The sequence below is a fragment of the Balaenoptera ricei genome, chromosome 15, assembly GCF_028023285.1.
Source record: "Balaenoptera ricei isolate mBalRic1 chromosome 15, mBalRic1.hap2, whole genome shotgun sequence".
In the NCBI taxonomy this organism is placed as follows: domain Eukaryota; kingdom Metazoa; phylum Chordata; class Mammalia; order Artiodactyla; family Balaenopteridae; genus Balaenoptera; species Balaenoptera ricei.
The window spans coordinates 24,927,425-24,940,061 of NC_082653.1; the positions used below are offsets into that span (position 1 = coordinate 24,927,425).

The 12,637-nt window shown below is 36.1% G+C and overlaps 1 protein-coding gene across 4 annotated transcripts in view; it reads right to left on the reverse strand.

The window, feature by feature from the left end:
• The window catches only part of ITCH (itchy E3 ubiquitin protein ligase), a 123,884-nt gene that overhangs the window by 65,275 nt on the left and 45,972 nt on the right, over positions 1-12,637 (reverse strand). For all 4 annotated transcript variants that reach the window (XM_059897630.1, XM_059897632.1, XM_059897631.1 and 1 more), the window contains 3 exons: positions 6,857-6,998; positions 3,668-3,792; positions 2,629-2,766 (listed from right to left, as the gene is read on the reverse strand). In XM_059897630.1, the coding sequence (XP_059753613.1) occupies positions 2,629-2,766; positions 3,668-3,792; positions 6,857-6,998 (405 nt within the window). The remainder of the gene's footprint in view (positions 1-2,628; positions 2,767-3,667; positions 3,793-6,856; positions 6,999-12,637) is intronic.

The window sequence follows — 12,637 nt, forward strand, 5'->3', positions numbered from 1 at the left end:
TAGATCTGAGAGCTACAATAAGTCTACCTAACTAGCAAATTAAATAAAGGTTTCTCCTTCCCAAAGACTCATAAAAGCAGATTAACTCTGTACTTAAGAAAAGGAAAACATCAAAACAAATTATGTAATTACTTCCTAAACAGAAAAATAAGAAAGAGTATCAAAGAAAATGTTACAAATGACACTCAGTTGGGATATTAAACTTGTTCCCTGAGTGAAGACAGTGGTAGAGGAGGTCGAATGGGAACATAAAGCTCTCTGGTTTTTAAATAAAGCTTGAAGTGGGAAGAACAAACAAACATAGTGAGTAAACTCTGTTTCACCTGAAAAAGAGTTTACTTATATAACTGCCATTTTTAGAAAATTTATCCACCAAAAAGAATGAAAATTTTATCTACCAAAAAAATGAAAATTTTAACTATCAAAAGAGATAATGCTGTCTTACTAGAAAAATATTCACAGTATATCTAAATATATAACAAGCTATTATTTGGTGACTTTTAATACCAAAATTCAGACAGATTTCTTTTTATAAGCATTATTTTTAAATTAACCAAAAATGTTAAACTCTAAAATCCTATGAGTTCTTCCACAAAAACTTTTTTGTTTTTTAATTAATTTTTTATTGGAGTATAGTTGATTTAAAATGTTGTATTAGTTTCTGCTGTACAGCAAAGCCACAAAAACTTGACTGAACACACAGAGGGGGAAAAAACACTAAAACTCTGTAACATTAGAAAAATATTAGAATACAAAAGCAACCAACCAAACAATGCTCAGATGATAGAAATTCAATTTTAGCGCTACTCTAATTTTCATTTCTGGCTTATAGTTAAAGTTACAGAAATGGAATCAATCAAAAAACAATACAAGTGAAGCTCCCACCACAGATGCTTGTGGACTTAATTGGGTTTCCTTTGCTTACTTATAACAACTCATGATTTGATTTAAAGTTCCTAAATTTTAAAGTGTGAAACGGAAAGTGTATTGGAAAGAAAAGGAAACCAACAAATATTTGTGTTTCAATCTTGACTCTGCATCACACTTGTTGGTGTGATACGGGACATACTATTTAAACTCTCAGAGCCTCACTTTCTTTTATATGCAAATGTCTTACAAAATTGTGATGGTTAAATGAATATATATGTAAACACACCAACACAGTGCCTGGCACATGGTAAACATGAAACAAATGGCAGCTACTGTATGTGGCAACTCTAGCCCTAAAATCCACTGTGACTTCCCAGTTAAAACCTCTCTTTAAAAAAAAAAAAAAAAACAAAAAAAAAACCTCTCTTTACTTCAAAGAATGAGATTAAATTCTGTCAATTATTTTCCTACTTGAGTCAAAAACTGGTTACACAGCAATGTCCACTTCTGTAGGAAACAAACAGTAAAGTCATAAGTATAATATGCAGTTTAGATTCTACTCTGAAATATGAAGGCTGACATGCTTTACTTTTGTTAATTATTAAATATTCTATATTAGTAGCAGTTTCAATTTGTAGGAAAAAAAACTTAGGAAGCTATAAATACTGAGGTTTTAGAGCAGTTTAACAATGTAACTTAACTTTTATTACCTTCCGGAATTCCAACTTATAGAAAAATGTAACTATTACAGAGTTCCTGTGAATAACAGTAAATTAAGATGAACATGTCAACTCTGAAGCAGTATAACCAATTCAGAAATTTCTTTCCACCCTCATTAACCCCAAAGAACCAAACTGGAAGACACACTAGGACTATCTTAAAGGTTCTGCTATTAAAAAGGGTCAAGAGTTAAAAAGGAAGTAGGAAGTCTTCCAAAGTAGGAACAGAAGTACAGCAGCACCTGACAACTGCAAAATGTTTCGTAAGGCAGTTTTAAGTAAACAAAAAGATCTTTGTCAGACTAATCAAGGAGACCATTAATATGCACTTTGTCTTGGGGCCTCTACAGTCTGTGTTTCAAGTGAAAATACACTTATTAGTACATTAGTAAGGGTTGAAAATATCTAAAGGGAATCCACTGAGAAGTGGTTTTATTAAGCATGCTAGCTGTGCAGACACTAACTCAGGTGCTATCCAACTTCTTTTAATTACAGCTCATATTTATTTCCTTAACAAACACTAGTAAATCATAAAGAATTGGTTCTGTCATTATTATAACTCAAAGACATCTCAATAAATGTAGCCTACAAAAATGCAAGAGGAATGGCAAATGGATTCCAGTTTGTTACTGGCTTGTCTGGTACAGTACTAAGAAGGATTTTGAGTCAAATTTAAACTCAATCAGACACTGCTACAGAGAGTAAACTATGTCTGCCATTAGCACTGGAGAAGGTGTAGCATCAAATGTGCCATACTAACTGCCACTGTTGGCCTACAGAACGGATACTTTATAAATCAATTCATCATGCATATGGCCAACTGTGATGTGGCTTTTACTTGGCTAGCTTTTCAACTTACAGAAAAATGTTTTCCTCATAGAAACAATGCACTAAAAGTTTAAAATGAAAAATGTCTCTTTTTAAAAAGGAAATAAAATAATTTCTTTAATGTGGAAAAGAACAGCAATAATTACAACATACTACAGTGGCTAATGTAAGAAGAATCATTAAAGACCCTATATAAGAAGTGATTACTTACTTTCTGAACATGTAGTTTCACCATTAGCAACAACTTCAGACTCTAGCTGCAGCCCATCAAGACAAACTGACAAATCTCCTATTGTCTCTGTTGGTTCTTTGTCACCTACAAGCTGTAAAGTCACAACTACTTCCTCAACTGGAAGAGAATAAAATTATAGAAAATGGTCACTTTTTTTTCCTTTAAGTCTTAACTGTTAAAAACAAAACTGTCAGAAAAACTTTACATTTATGTGTACACAATTTGTTTTAATACACTTCACCCAAGGTTTCAGGCCTTTTGACGCCAAAAACATTTTAAAAATAGAACAAAATTTCCTAATGGTTAATATCCACAACGTAAGATACTAAATAGCTTAATCATCTCACTTACTATATTCATTCTCTTTTACAAAATGAGCCAGCAGGACAACTAAGACTACTCAGCAATATATGCCTGAATTATATTGACTGAAAACATAATTTAAGAATGAATTTTCATCTCGTAAATCCTAAATGAGAAATAAAATTCTTAGAAGTATGTTTTAGATACTCAAGGATTAAATATCTGTTTTAAAATCATGATATATTAATTAAAATAAGCATGTTTCAAGTTTTTATGTATCTACAGTATATATAGACATCTAAAGATAGAGATATACACGTATAAATAAAACCACAACCATCTAAAATGAGGAAGTTTTTAAAATAAGCATTTGAAAAGGAAATGTCAAAATATTAACCACATTTGTCTCTCTGCAGTGAGATTACGTTTTTCCTTCAGCTCTGCTCTATATTTTTGTTTTCCATAATTGAGTATATAGCCTTCAATAAATATCTATTTACTAAATAAATATTTATTTAAAATATCAGATCCAAAATGAATGGCCAAACCATGGTTACTCAGAATGCATTAAACAGTTCAAGATCCATCTCCCTATTAATATTATAACCAAGTAAACCTAAAAACGAATAGTGAACATAGTTTCTCCACATTTGGCATATTAATTTCTTGCAGAAAAACAAAAGCTGAGCATATTCTATTGTTTTTACATACATACGTTTCATATTGTTTGACTTTAATGTTTCATAGATATCTAATGCAGCAGTTCCCAACAAAACATCAGATTTCAGTGTCTGGTGACTCCACACACGAAAATGTAATTTACTCACAGGGGTGACGATACTACAGGTGAAAAAAAAGGTGAAAAAAAAATTTCCTTTAAATATCACAACAAGATCGTAAGTAAATTATAATTAAAATCTTCTCACTGCACACCTTACAGTTTACTGTACAACCAAGACTGCCTATGGTCATCTTCACTTGTCACTGAACTATAGGGGCAATTTCATGCATGTATATCACCAACAAAAGTAAAAGTGCTCACCATGCTACAAACTGTTGAAAAATCAGTTTTACTTTCCTAGTACAAAAAAGTGAATTTATAAATTAAATCCTTATTTTATGTCAGGTAGTATGCTGAGCTTAGGATTATTTCATTTAATCTTCACAGCAACCCTGAGATGAGAATTACCACTCCTATCTTCAGATATAGAAGCTGATATTCAGAGAGGTTAAGCAAATTGCCCAACATCACACAGTCAGTCGGTGGCAGACTGTAATCTGAACAAAAATCTGTCATTAAAATTTATATTAAGAAGTTTCTCGGTCAGCTACTTAATGATTTGAGGATTATATTACCCCAAGTTTCACACTGTTAGAGGCAAAGTGTCTGGGACAACTGTCAAATAAAGACTCTTCCATACCTTGCTAAATGCCAATACAGAATAGAAATTTGAATTTGCAATAAGCTGTATAAAAACTATTTCAATTAGAAAAACAGGAACACTATATAACCTACCATAGTCCTATGGTTCAAGGTTATAAAACAAATTCTAGAATTTGTCTAGAATCAGGGATCGAACCCATGCCCCCTGCAGTGGAAGTGCAGAATCCTAACCACTGGACCGCCAGGGAATTCCCAGTGACAGGTATTTTAAACAAACTAAGAAACTGTCACCTTATCACTGCCTTTTCTTTTTTGTACAATGTATTCATTCTCTTTCAAAACTTTCAGATGTTACTTTCAGGAGAATGTATATTAAGAACACATTTCTCGGGGCTTCCCTGGTGGCACAGTGGTTAAGAATCTGCCTGCCAATGCAGGCAACACGGGTTCAATCCCTGGTCCAGGAAGATCGCACATGCTGCGGAGCAACTAAGCCCGTGAGCCACACTACTGAGCTTGCACTCCAGAGCCCAGAAGCCACAACTACTGAAGCCCGTGTGCCACAACTACTGAAGCCCGCACGCCTAGAGCCCGTGCTCTGCAACAAGAGAAGCCACCGCAATGAGAAGCCTGCGCACGGCAAAGAAGAGTAGCCCCCACTCACTGCAACTAGAGAAAAGCCCTCGCACAGCAACAAAGACCCAACGCATCCAAAAATATAAATAAATAATTTTTTTTAAAAAGGAGCACATTTCTCTGTTAGTCATTTGGGAAATTATAATGGGGATGGGATAAAAGAGTTAATAAATTTAATTTTACTTTGAGAGACAATAAAGTATACCATCAAAGATGGTCTACTCTAAATTATTTCAATTCAAATCTTGAGAGAAGACTGGAAAGCCTGCTACCCAACAATGGAAGCTGTGTTAAAATTGCAGGCCAATCTGCTGCAACTTAAAAATTCAGATCTTGAGCTATGATCCCCCGAACATCTGGGCTTAAGAACAGCACTACCATATAGGGCTACATGGAGAGTTTCTTTTTTCTTAACTTTTAAACCAGTAAGGAGTTCATGTCGTTATCAGCTCAAGAGCCCTAAAGTACATTTATTGTGAGCACAGATAGCTGGTAGAAAGTAGATGAGTATTCAGTCTATTATTCTGAACATCTCCAGTCGTTATTGGAGGCTGTGGCCTTTTGAAGATTTGTTTTTTTAAAAAATGTTCCTCACATATTGTTTAATTTAGATCAAATCTCTAATGGGGCACTAATTAAAAATGAAGTCTAAGAAACGATGTTGAAATAAATACAGATGAGGAACATTAGAATGATACTTCTGCAAATAGGTTTCAAGATGACCTTCAGTAAATTCTTAAGTCTCATTCATTTGCTCAAAATCATTATAAAGTACATCAAGATGCCCTAGAACTTCAGAAATCCATGTTAAAGAATAATATAGGTATAGCTAATTTGTTTTGTCATTTATTAGGAATACTGTCCACATAAGCACGTATCATGTGAAGAAAAGAGCTTATCATTTCAAATGTCTCATCTCACCATTTAGAAATAAAACTTTTTTTAGTCACAGGTTTGTTTCTCTAAGAGAAAAAAAATGCAAGAATTCCAAATGTTAGGTAATGAAAGCAATTTGTCTATATTTGATGAGATAACAACTGGTTATATTTTGAACTACACTTTAATATACAAACCAAATACACTATATTATTTAAAAATCCATTTGTTGATAAATCATACATTTGCTTCCATTTTAGTAGAAAAATTAAAATTAACCTATAATTCTCTTCAACCTGTAATTTCCTTCCTACCAACATCTGGGGCTTTGTCAGTAAGGGTTGAAATTGAGCTACATCCTACTTCTATGAATTCGAATGACAGATCAAAAACACAAACATACAGACATATGCACAGGGATGTATATTGCAACACTGTCTAATAGCACAACATTAGAAACCAACCGATCAATAGGGAACTAGTAAAATTAATCGTAGCCATCCATATTAAAGAATATTATGTAGCTATATAAGGGATATTAGACCCATATGTACTCAGCAAAAAATGATGTTATGTATGTTAAGTATAAAATGTATAGCATAATTTTTTTAAAGGAAAAAAACCCCTGTGTAGGTTCTGTGTGGGCACTGTAATTTTAAAAAACACAAACTATTTTTAAAAATTAAATTAAAAAAATAAAGTGAGCTACTCATAGCCCTCTATTTCAAACCTAAATTAAGGAAAGAGCTGCTAATCTTTCTAGGCCCGTGACCCTGGGATCTCCCAGCTACTGTTCAGTGGCAACAATGCAATGAAAAGGAGAGGCTGGGAAAACAAATAATTAAAGAGAAAGGAGACTAGGAGGAGAGTCCTAAGAACAGGGGAAAAAGAGGGGGAAAAAAAAAAAAAGAGAGGAGGAACAAAGAAAAAAGTGAGAAACTTTTTTAAAGCTGCATTTCTGCTCACCTACTAAACAAAATATACCATAGAAAATACTTTCAAACCTACACTGTAAGAGGTTGCTTCCATTTGGGACTGTTCGTATTGTTGCATTTTTCTGTCTTCTTTGACTGTCCATCTACTGTGACTTCCACATAAGGACTTGGCCCAAACCAATTCTTTTTATTTTCTTTAAGTTTCGCTGAAATGACTAAGTAAAATAAAAGAGAAAATATTTCAATATTCAAGATGTTAGTTCATCCTTCAAATCGATTTGATTTCACAAAGGTTAAACACAGCATTATTATTTTTACTCAGAGAAGCAGTTTGCTCTAAAATATTCACAAATTTTATTCACATAACCTTTGTATTTCTTCCCATCATATTAAAAAATATAGGACTTCCCCACACCATCCACCCAAATTCCCATCAGTAGACCCCCCCACCAACTGTTGGTATCAACAGTCCCAGAAATCTTGAGGTCAATTAAAAAGTACACTGACAAACTTGGTAAACAAGTATTTGAATGCCTACCATGTTATCAGATATTGCTCTAAACTGTGGACAGAGCAGTTTACAATTAGAGATAAGTTCCTTGTGATGAAAAACAGCCTAATGTGGCAGAGTATGACTTGGCAGTAAAGCAGTCTTCTAAGGAAGTACTTTTAAGCAACCATCTAAATGACAAGGAGCTATCCATGTGAAGACTGAAGGTAGGAAGAAGAGAAAATTCCAGACAGAGGTACGAAAGCTTGGCATACCTGAGGAAAAGTATAGCAAACACGGAAAAATGGTAAATGAGATAAGATCACATTTAGCTTTGTAAGCCAAGATAAGGAACTTGGATTTTATTCTAAGCATGCTAGAAAGCCAATGAAAGAAGAGAGTTACAAACTAAGATTATTTTTAGCATCTCATATATCTCTCATCATCTTAGCAAGAGCTTCTTACATCCTTAGCCTTCACCCTTGAGTTAGTCACTTTTGCCATAAAATAGCCTTGTCTAAGCATTGTGTGGAAGGTACGAAGAGTAGATTCAAATCTAGAAGAGCACCCCCTGGTTCCCACAGGAGACAACTCACTGGTCCCCTATAAATGAGATGATCACAGCCAAGGAAATATCTACCACCTGGATATATACTCCAACAGCAAAGTTCAGAGAATGCCAGTGCCCTTCAAGACTAATGGGCCCTTGTGAATTGCTAGAAAAGTTTATATAGCAGCTACCCAAGAAGCTCAATATACAGACCAACACATAGACAGTCTGGGTACCCTCGCAGGCACAGTCCCAGGCGGCGGCCCTGAATCTCCCAACTTCACGTTTATCAAATACTTTTGTCCTTTTATGCTTAAGAGGCTGCTAGAGCCATCTAATTAAGAGACGACAGTAGTATGGACTAGGGTGGTCAACATGGATATGGGGAGGAATAAGCATTTTCTAAGGAGAACCAACAGGATTAGATTTCATGAGTGAGTTAGGGGAAAGAAGCAAGGGTAACTCCCAGGTTTCTGGCATGAATAACTGGATAGAAGGTGGTATCATTTAATAAGATGGAAAAGATCTGGGAAAGAACAAGTTTGAGGAGGGTAGAATGGGCAAGAAATCAAGCATATTATAATGAATATATAAAATTTGAGATGCTCATGAGACATCTAGGTAGAAACACTAAGGTAAAATGTCTTTTAGAACAGAAAATACTCAAGTGGGGATCAGACCTATCTCTGATTAATATGTACTATAAAGCCCTACCACATAATACAAAGCCTAATTTAATCACAGGATTGCCAAAGAAAAATATAAAATCCCTATTTTTAATACATTTCTGGTCTGAGAAAAGGTAAAACAGCCCACACACTCATGCATAAGCTCATTTTATTTCAGGGGCTCTTGTGATCCTCTAAAACTGATTAAACCTAGAACAAAGAGCAATGCAGGCCTGACAGGGAGGAAATGATCTGCCCTTAGTGGCTTTTTAGGATTCAAACTTTTGAAAGCTATTTTGCCACGTAATCCCACCCAACCCCATTAGAGCCATCTTAGGAAACTTTAAATGGGAAAATAAAGAGAGTCAGGGAAACCAACACCAACTGTTAGTGTTTACTATGTCTGGCACTTAAAGATTGTCATTTCGATACTCACAACTATTCTGTGAGATAGGTATTATCATCTTAATTTTTATACATTAAAAAAAAAAAACAAGCTCAACAAAATTTAAAAGTTTACCCAAGGGTCACGGCAAAGCCTGGACAAGAGAAATTATTTAAGTGTTCAAATCTCAAAGCTTATATTGTATAAAACTTTCATTACAGTCCTAATATTATAAAATAGATCAATGTACTACTTCCTAAAATTTAAATTCCCATAGTAAATTAAAAGAATTAACAAACTGTAAATTATAAACTGGAAGAAAAGGAATCAGAAAAATGTCAATATCATCTGTCACCTGGGCTACTCCAAGAGGCCTCTAACAACTGTCTGCTTTTACTCTCACTTCTCTAATGCAATCTCTCACAGCTACCAGAATTATCTTCCTAGAACAGATGTGATGTCAATACTTTTCAATGATTTGCTAATGCCTGCAAAAAGAAGTTTAAACTCTTCTGGGGCATTTTACATTGCTTACTCTGTACGTTTACAGCCTCTTCCTATACCAAATTCCACCCAGGCCCCTGGTAGTCTAACCACTCTTAGCTGTTTGCTGTCCCTCCCAAAGGCCTAGTACTTTCATGCCTCATATGTGCTACCCCCTCCACTCATAATGATCCTTCTTCCTTTTCACCCAATAAAATCCTACTTCTTGAGAGACAAATACTCCCTTCTCTTTGACCGGATGGTTCTTTAAACCTAGGGTGTCAAACTGTTCCTGTTCTATGCCCCCACAGCATTTTCCTATTTATATATGGCTCCTACAGCTTTCCATTCTGTCTTAGTTCTTAGTAAGTTTATCAGTTCTTACTTGTTTAACTCACTCTGTAATCCCCTTCATGGCAAGGTTATAGCCAGTCTTTATAACTCGTATAGCACTTAGTGATTTAAACTTGACAGGCATTTAATACATTTGTTGAACCAAATGATTAGCCATGGTAGAAAACAAGTTGCCCTGCTTTATAGTTACTTACACACACACACACACACACACACAATCTATTACATATGATTTCATGGTATTTATTAATGTTCTTCTGATCCTTCTGTTCTAAAGGTCAACATCTTCACCCGACTGATTCTTCATCCTACCTCTCCAATACAAAATTAAAATCTTGACAATTTAAACATAAAGAAAGTAAAAGTGAATCCTTAGCTTATCCAATTTATTTTGTGAATCAGGAGGCTATAATGAACAAGGTAAAACAAACAGGGGTGCTGAGACCAGGTATGATTAGCAGTATGATGAACTGATAAGAGATAAAACCAGTTAAAGCAAGTGCTACCTCTGTGGTCAGAAGTCATGAGAGGCTACATGAGGCCTCTGTAGCAGAACTATGTCTTGGCTGGGCAGAACTGGATATAAACTTCTGACTTCAAAGTATGAAGGACTCTCCTGGTCTCTAAGCATTGGGAGCTAAATATATGGTGTTCTAGTAAATTTGGGGAAATGCAGTAATGTTTAATTTCGATTTGTAATAACTAAAATAAGATGGTTTCTCTTCCTCAAATGATGTAAGGACTGAGACTAAGAAATTTCTAGGAAATACCAAAGAATTTATTTTGCCCACGTAAGTATAATGCTAGCACACAGAAAGCATCAAAACACAGATAAGCTCAGTATAATAGCTGAAGTTATGTACAGAACATAATTAAACAGGAAATGGCTAAAGACAGGGAAGGATGTAAGAAAACAGACTTATGTCCAAAGTAAAGGACCCAGGCCATGGAATTGGAGATAAAGAATAAAGAATGATCCAGGAAATGCGAGAGTAAAAATCAGTGGAACCTGGGACTTCCCTGGTGGTGCAGTGGTTAAGAATCCACCTGCCAATGCAGGGGACACGGGTTCACACCCTGGTCTGGGAAAATCCCACATGCCGCAGGGCAACTAAACCCGTGCGCCACAACTACTGAAGCCCGCGCGCCTAGAGCCCGTGCTCCACAACAAGAGAAGCCACCACAATGAGAAGCCCGCACACCTCAACAAAGAGTATCCCCTGCTCGCCACAACTAGAGAAAGCCTGCGCACAGCAACGAAGACCCAGCGCAGCCAAAAATAAAAATAATAAATTAAAAACACACACACACACATCAAGTTCTCTAAACAATCCATTTATCAACAGTACTATCATTTAATATTTTAAAACTCTGTTTTGCTACAACTTATAATACGTGTCATTTCTCTGAAATAAATTTTCTACTTGCCCTCATCTGGTAAGGGACAGCAATTAGCAAATATACATTGTAAATAAATAATGTTTGCATACATGTATGTAAGTGTGTAATGTACGTATGAAAGAGTTAAAAAAATAAATTTGAGCAGAACCACAGAGTAACATTTTAACTTTTGACCCTAAATTTCCCTATGAGTCTTTTACACCAACTTTTTTTAAAAATTAATTAATTTATTTATTTATGGCTGCGTTGGGTCTTCATTGCTGCATGCAGGCTTTCTCTAGTTGTGGCGAGCGGGGGCTACTCTTCATTGCAGTGCGTGGGCTTCTCATTGTGGTGGCTTCTCTTGTTGCAGAGCACAGGCTCTAGGCACACAGGCTTAGTTGCTCCACAGCATGTGGGATCTTCCAGGACCAGGGCTTGAACCTGTGACCCCGGCATTGGTAGGCAGATTCTTAAGCACTGCGCCACCAGGGAAGTCCCTACACCGACTTTTAAAACACAAATCCAGCTGTCTGCTCTTTGTTAAAAACCCTGGTTACTTCCCATCTCCCTTAGCAATGTTGTTTTTTGTTTGTTTTTTTTTTTTGTAGCCTTGACACACCTGAAGGAGATGATTCACTCCCATTAATTCTCATGGGTCCCTGCTCTGCAGCAGTGGCTTTTAGGGACATCAAGAGAAGTCTTGCCATTTCCCTCCTTCACATCATTTGCTCTGTCATGTTCATTCCTGAAAGATCCTTTTCTACCTTTCTACTTCTTTTTTGGCCATGCCAGGCAGCATGTGGGATCTTAGTTCCCCGACCAGGGATCGAACCCGTGTCCCCTGCATTGGGAGTGCAGAGTCTTAACCACTGGACCTCCAGGGAAGTCCCTACCTTTCTACTTTTTTTTTTTTTTAATTTATTTATTTATTTATTTATTTACGGCTGTGCTGGGTGTTTGTTGCTGCGTGTGGGCTTCCTCTAGTTGCAGCAAGTAGGGGCGACTCTTTCTTGTAGTGCACAGGCTTCTCATTGCGGTGGCTTCTCTTGTTGCAGAGCACGGGCTCTAGGCGCACGGGATTCAGTAGTTGTGGCACACAGGCTCAATAGTTGTGGCTCGCAGGCTCTAGAGCGCAGGCTCAGTAGCTGTGGCAAACGGGCTTAGTTGCTCTGCAGCATGTGGGATCTTCCCAGACCAGGGATCGAACCCGTGTCCCCTGCATTCGCAGGCAGATTCTTAACCACTGTGCCACCAGGGAAGTCCTCTACTTTTAAATAGTAGCAATGCTTCAAGCACTACCTCCTTTCACAGTAACTCTAGTCAAATATTGATCTCTCTTTCCTGACCAAACTCATTATCTCTTCTCACCATTACCATATACCATGGCATTTATACTTAACACTTGCATATTTATGCCTTCCTTGAATTTTGGAAGATGTTGAAGAGCTTACCAAAAAAAAAAAAAAAAAAAAAAAAAACTATGCTAATCCATTAACACAGACTAAAAAATACAATGTCAATTAAGGGGATTTGTGCAAAAA